The 12,201-nt window shown below is 34.3% G+C and overlaps 1 protein-coding gene across 1 annotated transcript; it reads left to right on the top strand.

The window, feature by feature from the left end:
• Positions 1-5,582: 5,582 nt before the first annotated feature.
• On the top strand, positions 5,583-12,200 carry LOC127515636 (hemicentin-1-like). Its single transcript, XM_051899517.1, has 6 exons — positions 5,583-5,861; positions 7,234-7,560; positions 9,183-9,440; positions 9,537-9,824; positions 10,313-10,335; positions 12,195-12,200. Exons 1-6 carry the CDS (start codon positions 5,858-5,860, stop codon positions 12,198-12,200), a joined length of 906 nt encoding a protein of 301 aa, XP_051755477.1. The 5' UTR covers positions 5,583-5,857.
• The last annotated feature ends 1 nt before the right edge of the window (position 12,201 follows it).

The raw sequence follows: 12,201 nt of genomic DNA, 5'->3' as shown, positions 1-12,201 counted from the left end.
CTATATGGGCGGATTTCAAAACACAAAACACTGCATTTTTTGCTCTCATTTTTTGCACTGTTTTAACAATGTCTTAAGTACCGTTCTTTTCTAACACTTTTCATTCTCTCTGCCCTTCTTATTGAAAATTTTTTGCAAAAAGTATTTGGCCAGTTAAATTGTCATATGGACACAGTTTACCAAACCAAGTGGCATCTACCAACAAATGATGCTCAAGCTTTTCTTAAAACCAACTTCCCTTTTCTGAGACACTTTTCAGTTATTTTTAATCACTTGGTCTGAACTTTATTTTTAGTGGTTGTATGAAGTCAGTTCAGACGGATGTCCAGCAGAATAACCACAAGTTTCATGTTCCACCAATGCTTGACAGTCAGACTTTTGTCTTCATTTTAAACATATTTGTTTATTCATATTTTGCAAAGCTAATAAACTTTATTTTGAGAAACAAAATAAAGACATTTCGACAATATATGGCCCGATTTCAAAACACTGCATTTTTTTGCTCTCGTCGCTTCATAAAATTATTGTAGAACTATTGCAGTCACGCCAACTGTTTTAACAACGTCTTTAGTACCTTTCTGGATTTTGAGAGGTTCAGTGACATTGTTGGCAATGGAGGCCTTTCTGAGCCATCAGATTTTATCAAAAATATCTTAATTTTGTGTTCCGAATATGAACGAAGGTTTTACGGGTGTGGAACGACATGAGGGTGAGTAATTAATGACAGAAATTTCATTTTTTGGGTGAAGTAACCCTTTAATAAAGTCTTGTTTGTGTCAAGTGTAAAGTTGTTTGAGGTTCATGCTCATACACTGGAGTCCCTAATCATGCAGATTTTGGCTGCATGCTCTGAGTAGTACTGTACAGTAAGAAATTATTTCTCATACCCCGGAAATGAACATTTCTTAGAATTAATAAACAATTAACACTGAGTGTTCACTGGACAAACAGGTTAATTGATTGTAATATTAATTTTACTACATTAAGTTAATTCGATTACCTGATCCAAATATTTATAATTAATTACAACTAGTTCAAATTAATTATTCATATTTCTTTTGAGCTAATTTGCTGTCAATGCACATGTTATTTTCTAAGGCACGTTTATAAAAGCTACTTAAATGTCCTAATTGAAATAAGGGGTAATTCTGGCTTAATCTAAGCCCTGTCCGTGAAACCAGTGTCTAAGTGTCCAAATAATTTTTGCAGCCGCTGTAAAGTCACAATGAATTTGATGGTACCAAAGCCAAACAGGAAGTGATGTTGTGTGTCTCAAACACTTTGACCTAATTTGGTTTTGACTTCTGTAGCTTGTTTTGTTCCAGTGAAGATTTGCTTTTAACATGTATTTGAGTGTCTTTATACACAAACTACTATTTTACATGCAAAATACAAAAGGAAGCAAAACAAATAAGAGTGATGGAGACAGAGTTACAGCGATTCACTGTTTGATCACATTAGTTGATGAGAATAACATATGTTGAATGTTGTGAAGCTCAGTGGTTCAAACTTCTTCTCTGTTGTTGAGCATCAGTGAATCATCAGTGAATCGACTCTCGTATCAGTTCATGAGTCCTGTGAAGTCATTGTGTGTGGTGATGTTAAATGCTGGAGAATAAACCATCAGTTCTCATCTGGATGAGCATCAGAACAGAAAAGCACTTTCAGTTCATGTAGAATAAACTCTAGACATGTTTCAGTGTGTGATTTGCATTGTGTTGAGGTGATGGAAATGCTTCATATCTTTGTGTCTTCTGCTTTTAGTGCTGATGTCCTTCATCCACTCTGGACTCAATCAAGATGCTGAAGGTACTGTGCAGTACTACAGTAAATTAGATTTCTTTGTGTGTGTGAATTGTGTTATAGTTGTTTATTTGTCTACATGGATACATCAGGATCCCACATTTGTCTCTTTGCTGATGTTTTATGTCCATGTTTTGCACATTTCACAGAATCATCTGACTGTAGTTCCTTATGCTGCAAAAACAGAAATCTGATATTTATTCAATCAATCAAACAGTCTTGCAGTTGTAAAGTAGTTCAGTCAGACATTTATTTCAAAAGATCATAATCCACTGTATAAAACAGAAATGAGTTCTGCACAGTGAGAGTTTTGTTCAAGTCTCTGAGGTGCTGCAGTTGTAATGTTCACTGTAATCAATGACTGTGTCATTAAGATCTTGTGCACCAACTATGCTTAGCTTTATTCATTCAGTATGGTTTGGTTTGAAGGACTGGGAGAGATAAAGGCTTGAGAACAGACAGCTAGAAGTTCACAATTTCTTTTCAGATCTTTTAAAACATTCTGATTGTAAACAGCACCATCTACTGGTCAGAGCAGGTAGCAAAATAATACAAAGGACATGCAGACTTTCATTTAGTTTTTACTAATACTTACATACATTTTTGATGTAAATATTACAATTTGCAACCAAACTAGATTTTTAATTTAATAGTGTTTTTCTATTAAATTAGAAATTAGAGACGTTTTGAGTTCATGACTGTGATCTTGATACTGCAATGGTTTTCAATATTTACTTCTATGTTTATCAGTGAAACCTGTAATGAAGGTGAAGCCAGATCAGCCTGTGTTCAGAGGAGAGACAGTCACTCTCACATGTGACTTACAGGGAGGAGGAAACACTCAATGGACATACAGCTGGTTTAAAGATGGAAACCCTTTCTATCCATACAAAACAACAACAGCAGAGTTCAGTTACACATATAACAGTGGTAAATACAGCTGTAGAGGAGTGAGATCAGACTCACAGACAAACATCAGTGCTGCTGTTACACTGACTGTATCAGGTGAGTGTTCATATTCAGATCTGTTTAATGATCATTTAAAATTAATATTTCAACACTTATCAACCACATCTGTTATAAGAGGACTCAAGAAATCCACTTTTAGTCATTATTCTGTCACTGCACACATCTTAGGTGTGTTGTGTGTTTTGTGAATGTTCTGGTTTACTATAAAATCATGTAAATTGTGACTTTCCAGTGTTAATGGGCATCTCAATCTTTCATATTTACTTTAGTTACTGTCACTACAGGTTATAGTCACAGCTGTGATGAGAATAGAAAAGGACTTGAGTGAGAGAGTTCAATACAGATGAGTTTTGTACTGAAGTCAGAGAGAATGACGTGACTTACAGATAAACAAACAAGCCTGCACCGGCCCTTTACGGGCCCACTTAGGGCTATAGCTTAGCCCCCAGGAATCCCTCAGGACCACACAGGGCCTGCACTATTAATCTAATCTACAACAATAAATCTGTCTCACTATAAATAATTTTTGGCTCACACGCATGAGCTGATATAACTATCACTCCATCAGCAGCTACACAGTTATTACCTTTAAATAAAGCAAAATGCAGCATAACATCAGTGTTTCTGGACTCATCATTGACTGAAGCACAGGCTCCACTCTTTAGCACAACCTCACAAAACTCAGACAACAGAAACAGAACATTAAACACTAATAGATCTCTATAGATCTCTGCATCTTCACTTATTACAAACTAGTTTGACTTTATTTCTTTCATTCATAGCTTCTTATTAAGAATTAATAGAGGTTTAGATGTTTTTGTTTTATTGAAATAAGTTTGAAGTCACTGTTATGGAAGTAAGTGTTTGCTTTATTTGGGTCTTGACTCTTAACTTTAATTGTTCTCTGGTTGCTGCAACTGTGTGTTTCTGAAGCACATTTGTTATAGCAAAAGTTGTGAGAATAAAAACTAATCTCATCTAGAGTCTGATCTCTGAGGACATTATTTAGACTTAATAATTTCACATTAGTAGCCCACCACTTCACAAGTGGTGGGCTACTAATATTTGCTTTAATATTTTGAATAAGCCAGAATTACCCCTTGAACCCCTTGAACATTACTTGATGTCTATATGAGGCCAAGAGTGTTAAAGAAACACTGAAGCAACTCAAGTTAATTAGATAATTAAGTGATTAAAGTTTGACTGTATTTCTGTCATTCATCTCATTCAAGTTCTTATTGAGAATTTTGAGAAGATTTCTAATGTAGTTGGATGTATTTATGACACGCATATTCCCGTCATCGCACCTTCCAAAAATTAAACTGATTACTGTATGGGATGTAAGGATGCCATATGGAAGGGTAGTCCAAAATATTATATGCTGTAACCACTACCACAGCTCTTGAATAAACACTAATTATTCGTAATTTATATGGTCATCTTTATTTTCTACAAATACAAAAGCAGCAGTTATTCTTTTTCCTTTTAGATTTTAATATTCTCCCAATACTTGTATTGTGGTCATCTCCTTTTCATCTGTCAGTGTTGATGGTACAGGTCCTCCCCCCATTTTACGACCACTGCCTTCTTGCTGTTGGCTGAGTAGAAGTCAAATGTTAATTTCATTACCCTAATTAAGAAATGTAATAGGTTGAATTGAGAACATTTAATTATGTGAAAAGATCTTTAGACTATGTGGGAAAAGACAGGGGATTTTGCCGTGGAACATCTAACCTTAAGCCATTGTTTAAGCCAAAAAGTTAGTGATTGGTAATTTTTTATGCAGGTTTGAAGAATGCTGTTTAAAGAATGTTTTCTGCCAACATGATAAGAACATTCATCAAATACTAATGACAATATATGGTGATTTCATGAACATCATTTTGAGAGTTTAATTATAACACTTGCATAAACATTCCAAGGATGTTCTTTTAAAACAGCAAACATTTAAGAACATTTAAAAAACCTTCTACAAATGATGTACAAATAATGTTTTTGTGCTAAATTTTTGAGAACATAATTAAAGAACAGATAACATTGAAAAAACATTCTATTGATGTTACTGGAAAAATGTTTGTTCATAACTTTGAGAGAACCTTGCGGGAACGTTAGCCAAAGTTATGAGAACGTTCCCTGAGACCAAGATAAGACCAAGACTTTGAGGGGTTGAAACCGATTGAAGCATGAGAGCTGCACACCTCAAATTCATCTAAAAGATCCACATATAATGCCTGAGAAATGTCTTATTTTTAGTCAATAAATACAATTAGAATAATAAGACACTATATAGAGCAGTTACCAATAAAATGAAATCAGTAACAACAAAATAAATCTTTGCACTGCAGATGTGGCACAGAAGTTGCATCTGAATTGCTACAATTACAACTGCATAAATATGTGTATCTGTAGGTGAGTGGCAGCAAATCACTTAATGAGTGAATCACAGAATCATTTATTCAACCTGTTTGTTCAAAGCAGCTGATTCATTCAGTAATGAAACACAGTTGCTCCGAAACACACAACAGTTCTGCTGTGGATTTGTTTGGAAATTTTTCCTTTGCTGAAATAGCAAAAAAAAACTTCTGTTTAAAATTGTCTAAAATGTAAGTCACTTAATTGTAACTCTTGTTTATTGAACGTTTGTATTAAATCAATATCACGTTTGCAATTGGTGAAAACAAGAGCAAAACAAATACTATGAAATATGGCATAAAATAAAGTATAAACTGCATAGTTTCCAAAAACATTTAAAAAATATCTCTGAAAGAGCTGTTTGACTCACTTTATGTTTTCGTCTCTCTTCACAGATTTACCCACACCTACACTGACTGTGACACCAGACAGATCTGTGTTCACTGGAGAGACAGTCAATCTGAAGTGTGTGATAAACTCTGATCACAGTGACTGGAGATATGAGTGGAATAAAGACTACAGTGTGTTACAGACGTCTGAGCGTTACACTGTAAACAGAGACACTCTCAGTATTGTTGGAGCTGTTAAGTCTGATCAGGGTCAGTACAGGTGTGAAGGACACATAGAAGGAAGATCAGTTTCATCACGATCAAGCTCTGTTTATCTCTCTGTGATGGGTGAGTTGAACATCATTGTCCTTCTAAACTTACTTTAATCACACAACCAGTTCTCTCTCCTCTTTTGAAGAGTTAACTCTGTTTAATTCTCTCACAGATGATTTGTTCTTGTTCAAAACAGTTTGAGCAAGACAGAACTGAATGCAGGGGTCTTCAAACCTGTTTTAAAAGTAAAAGTACTTGAACAACATCATAAAAACACTGCGCTCCTGCATGTGTGCTATACAACAGTGAAACATTAAGCTAAACAGCTAAAATACTCCAAAAACATATATTTTTTTGTATTTGTATTAATTTATTGCTGCCTGCACCACTGGAAATCTGTTTAATTTTCTCTGTTCTTTTGTTCAAAACAAATTGAAGGAGCAAAACAATGAAACTGAATGCAGATCTGAAAATGCATTTTAAAGCTGAAATATTTGTAACTTAAAGTGTGATCTTAAAAACACAACACTCATGGCAAGAGTGCTGATAAAAAAAGAGACACGACAGCTAAAGACGTCTGTCTGATGGATGTAAACACAGACCTAACAACAATTAAAAATACTTTAGTGTTAATGGTTGCTAATTATACTTCAATTCTATTCAATATGCATACATTATGCATCTTTTTATTGCTGCTTGCACTTACTGAAATCTGAGTATTTATACAAATGCAGCCTTGTGCTGCTTTTCAGATTATCTTGTTGTCGTTTTGTCCCTGATTATGACTGAAAGTTCATCAACTGTCTATCAAACATTAGAATTAAGATTTATTTCATCCAACACTCAAAGTTTCAACATTAGCTCACCTGAAAATAAAAAATTCTGTCTTCATTTAATCTCCCTCATGTCCTCCAAATCTGTTTTTCTTCCTTAGATGATTTTTGTTTTTAATAATGTGCTGATTGCTATTATAATGGATGAGATGGTGAGCTTTCAGAGTTCAAAAAGAAAACAAAAGCACAATAAATGAATCATAAAATAAGTCTAATGACAGAAAATCATGAAGAGAATCCTGTCCAGAGACACAGTTTAGAAACAAAACATGCAGCCTCTGTTTACTGACAGTTTACAGACATCTCTGATCACTGATATTCTGCAGAAAAAAAGAAAGAAAGAAAGAAAGGGGAAAAAAGGCTGTCACTGTCAAAACTCTACACATTGTATGTGACCAGACTGTCCAGTTATTTCACAGCAGACATACTGGTTCATTTTACAGTTTTACAGAAGAAAACAAACTTTAGATGTTCGAAAGAAATCACTCATCAAACACAAAGGAACAGGTTAACTAGTCATTACCTTTACTAGTGGAAAAAAGTAAATTTATACAGAATTTGCATGAAACCATTTAGTTGATAAACAAAATATGAACACATTTGTGTTTCTTCAGATCCACCCACATCTACACTGACTGTGACACCAGACAGATCTGTATTCACTGGAGAGACAGTCAGTATTAAGTGTGAGATAGAGACTTACAGTAACTGGAGACAGAGAAATTATCTGACATATGACTGGAGAAATGACTGGAGATATGAGTGGTATAAAGGCAACAGAGACAGTGTGTTACAGACGTCTGAGCATTACACTGTAAACGGAGACACTCTCAGTATTGTTGGAGCTGTTACATCTGATCAGGATCAGTACTGGTGTAGAGGACAGAGAGATGGAAGACCAAACTCATCACAATCAAGCTCTCTTTCTCTCTCTGTGAAGGGTGAGTTGCCACAATAAATGATTGAAAACTGACACATGACCTAATCACATTGCAAGTTTAATTTGGCACTCTTTTTTACTGTCTAAAATCATATAAATATCGTACAACCTGCAGTTGTGTGAATACAAAAGAATATACATGCAGACTAGAAATGAATATCAGGGTTTCATTTAGTTGTATCCAATTATTACAAATATTTTTGATATAATATAAAAATGAAATGTGTTGCACAGAAAACAAATGTTTTGTCTGCATTATGTGCACATTGAAGCTCCAACAGCAATATTCTTTTGCTGATAATTTCAGCTTTATGTGTGTGATATATTTTTAGAAGTGTTTTAGGAGAAATGTAAGGTTCAATAGAGTCAATGCTGAGCAGCTTTCTTATTAGGCTTCTTTTCCAGTTCAGCCACTCTCAAAGGAAAACAGTACGATGACAGCCTTTTCATAAAGGAAATAAGACTGTGTTCATTTCAAATTAACTTCAGAATTACAATACACAATAATCCATAGTGGGAAACAACAAAGTTAGAACCACAGCTAACTCAATAGTAAGCTCATTGCTCGCAAACTCAGAAAAAGGCAGAAAAGATAAACTACACCATGTGACAGACAAAAAATAAATGCTAGATGTATTCAAAATAGGAACAATAAAACCATAAAATACACAAATAAACCTTAAACACAACATAAAATACAAAAAATTTACTCAGCCACATGGAACACAGTAAACGTGCAATAATATCAGAAATGCAAAACAGTTTATCAAAAATAATCTAACATACGCTTTAGTAAATTTATTAACATCAATATATTTCCTTTAATAATATGGATGGCTAATATAATTAGAAAAACTAAACAGATATCATGGAACAACAGTGATAGCCTTCCTTACCTTTTCATAAAGGAAATAAGACTATGGAGGTAAGGAAGGGGAAACTCCCCCAAAGAAGCACAACAGACAGCTCCCCCCAATGGCAGGGAGAGCACATTACACCTTCCCTACATATATAAATATATATATATATATATATATATATATATATATATATATATATATATATGTATTTATAAACAGTAATATTGAATATATTTTAAGATGTCATTTATTCCTGCGATGGATCATAATATGCTGATTTGATGTTCAAGAAACATTTATTATTATTATTATTAATGCTGAAAACAGTTGTGTACATTTTTTCATGATTCTTTGATGAATAGAAAGTTCAAAAGAACAGCATTTATCTGAAATAGAATCTTTTGTAACATTATAAATGTCTTTACTATTACTTTTGATCAATTTAATGCATCCTTGCTGAATAAATAAAAAAAAATTCTTTCATTTCTTTCCAAAAAACAAACAAACAAACAAACAAACAAACAAAAAACAACTTACTGACCCCAAACATTACTGTTTTTACTGTATTTTTTTGACAACATAAATTCAGTCTTGGTGAGCAAGAGACTTCTTTCAAAAGCATTAAAAATCTTACTGATCGCAAACTTTTGAACTGCATCAGATTAGTGTATACAAAAAGAATGATAAAAACAGAAGAATACTGAAAAATATGACCAATAACACCTATAAATGAACTCAACGCTGCATCACTGTACACTTACAGATAAACCGAAGCCAAATCTGACTGTAAAGCCCCAGAGTTCAATGTTAACTGGAGACACAGTTACTCTCAGCTGTGACGTGGGACAGTCAACTGGATGGACGTTTCTCTGGAGGAAAGACTCAAACCCTGAATTCATTGATCATTCAACTAAAACAATCAGTTCTGTGAGAGTCTCTGATGGAGGAACATACCAGTGCAGAGCAGAGAGAGGAAAATACTACACAGAGATCAGTGATACAATTAAGATAACAGTAAGAGGTAAGTGCTCTTTTACTTTGTAGATTTTTTTAGTGAAAATTAATTTTGAGTTTAAAATCATTCAAATATGAAGTGTGTTGTTTGCTCTTTTCACAGAGAGACCCAAACCTGTAGTGCGTGTTCAGCCTGATGTTCGTGTGTTCAGAGGAGAGACGGTCACTCTCACATGTGACATACAGGAGGCAGGAGTCTGGCGGTACAACTGGTATAAAGATCATTACAGCAGAGGACAAGACCAGATCTATTACAGTACAGGACAAGACCAGATCTATAAAATCACATCTGTGGATCAGTCTCATGCTGGTGTGTACAGCTGTAGAGGAAACCAGACTGAAGCCCCACAGCATTCAGAGTTCAGTGATGGAGTTACACTGACAGTATCAGGTGAGTGTGTTCATCTTTCATCACATCACTTTAACCCAAAGATAGAAAACAGTTGTGTTAGTTGAGAGTTTACAGCTGTGAGTGACAGAGAATACAAGGCTGATTAGGATCACAGATCTTCTCAGAGTACATCATCTATATCCTCCAGACATGTTCAGTTCATTCAAGTGATCTGCTGCCCTTCAGATCATCTGCAGATGAATGAAATGGCCAGTGGGAGACTTGATCAAGGTCAGGATAGAAATGATGTTATAGAGTCACGGTTTATCTGCTGTCAAGTGTCGTTGAAGCAGTTTTTCAGACTAGAATACTGAGGACGTGATGGAGCCTCCTCAAAACACATGAGAAAACTAATGACAGTACAACAGCAAACTAGAACATATGATATTAAATATGAGATAAAATAATGGATAAATAGAGTTTTGTAAAACATTTACAAAATAGTTTTCCCTGAAAGATTCACTTTGTGTTTTTGTGTTTCTTCACAGATTTACCCACACCTACACTGACTGTGACACCAGACAGATCTGTATTCACTGGAGAGACAGTTAATCTGAAATGTGTGATAGACTCTGATCACAGTGACTGGAGATATGAGTGGAATAAAGGCAGTTCAATATTACAGACGTCTGTGCGTTACACTGTAAACAGAGACACTCTCAGTATTGTTGAAGCTGTTAAGTCTGATCAGGGTCAGTACTGGTGTAAAGGACACATAGATGGAAGATCAGTTTCATCACAATCAAGATCTGTTTCTCTCTCTGTGAAGGGTGAGTTGAACATCATTGTCCTCATAAACTCTCTCTACATGATCATGATCACAACCAGTCAAGAGTCTTTCACTCTCAGATGCTTCATTCACCCTGCTGATAAATACAGTTTTCGCTTTTTATTTAATTCTCTCTCTTCTTGTGTTCAAAACTATTTGAAGGAGCAAAACAATGAAACCGAATGCAGATCTGAAAATGAATTCTAAAGCTGAAGTATTTTTACTTGAAGTGTATCTTAAAAACAACGTTTATGGCAAGAGTGCTGATAAAAGTCAAGTCGTTTCAAAGCAGCTTTACAGTGGTATCAGGAAAATAATGTAATTAAGTTTGTTTTAGCTGTATAGCAGCTCTAGAAGAAAACAGTGTCATTGTCTAACTAGTAAGTTCTGTATTGATTCATTTCCGGTGTAATAATCATTAGTTATTAATTTAGTTCATTTATCTATACAGCAGCTCTGGAGAAAACAGAGCTCAGTTCAGTTCACATACAATGGTGTCAATGCAGGCAGATCAGTAATATTGTTGAATAGGTGAAAAAAAAACAAGAAAAAAAAACAGACCTGACAAAACAGCTAAATCCATCTGACACATGTGAACACAGATCTGAACAACAGCTAAAAATGTGTTAATGGCTGCTAATTACACTATTTCATCCATTCAATAACATTTTTTTTTTAATAAACATAAAACATTTTTTCATGTGTAATTACTTTTTTGCTGCTCGCACTTTGGGAATCTGAGTCTTTATACAAACGCAGCTGTGCTTTGCTTCTCAGACAATCTTGTCATTGTTTTGTTCCTGATTATGATTTACAGTTCATCAAACATTAGATTTAAGATTTATTTTATTCAACACTCACAAAAAATGTTTCAAAATGAGCTCACCTGAAAATGAAAATTCAGTCATCATTTAATCTCCTTCACCCTCTTTGTTCAAAATCTGTGTCTTTCTTCATTAGAACAAAATTATTTATTTTTTTAATCTATTTTTAGTAATGTGCTGATCGCTGTTATAATGAAGGACATAGTGACTGGAACATTCAGAGCTCAAAAAGGACACAAAATTGTTATAACAAAAATGACTAAGAAGAGTATTTCAATGTCAAAACTCTGCGCTTTGTACGTGACCAGAAAAATACATTGTAGCTCAGACAGAAAGTTCAGACTGTCCAGTTATTTCACAGCAGACATACAAGATCATTTTACTGAGCATTACAGAATAAATGAACTCCAGATGTTCAAAAGAAAATCACTCATCAAACACAAAGGAACAGGTTACCTAGTCATTACCTTTACTAATTGAAAAAAAATTGTATTGTTGTAGTAAAAGTTGATTGTATAATCCACATTTGTGTGATATGTGAATGTAAAAGAACATAGACTGGATATGAATGTCAACATTTTATTTTGTTTTTACTAATAATTACAAACATTTTTGATGTAGTTCATATTCAGATCTGTTTAATGCTATAATCTAAAATCCATATTTCAGCAGTTATTCTCTTCTGTATCCACTGTTGCAGACAAATACTCAATGATTTGTCAAACACAGGTGAACTCTGACTCTTGAGGATCTGAATCTGTTCTTGTTCTCCTGCAGATCTAAA

The sequence above is a fragment of the Ctenopharyngodon idella genome, chromosome 7 (genome assembly GCF_019924925.1).
Source record: "Ctenopharyngodon idella isolate HZGC_01 chromosome 7, HZGC01, whole genome shotgun sequence".
NCBI classification, from domain to species: domain Eukaryota; kingdom Metazoa; phylum Chordata; class Actinopteri; order Cypriniformes; family Xenocyprididae; genus Ctenopharyngodon; species Ctenopharyngodon idella.
The sequence above is the reverse complement of the archived record's forward strand: the minus strand, read 5'-3'. Positions and strand labels throughout refer to the sequence as shown.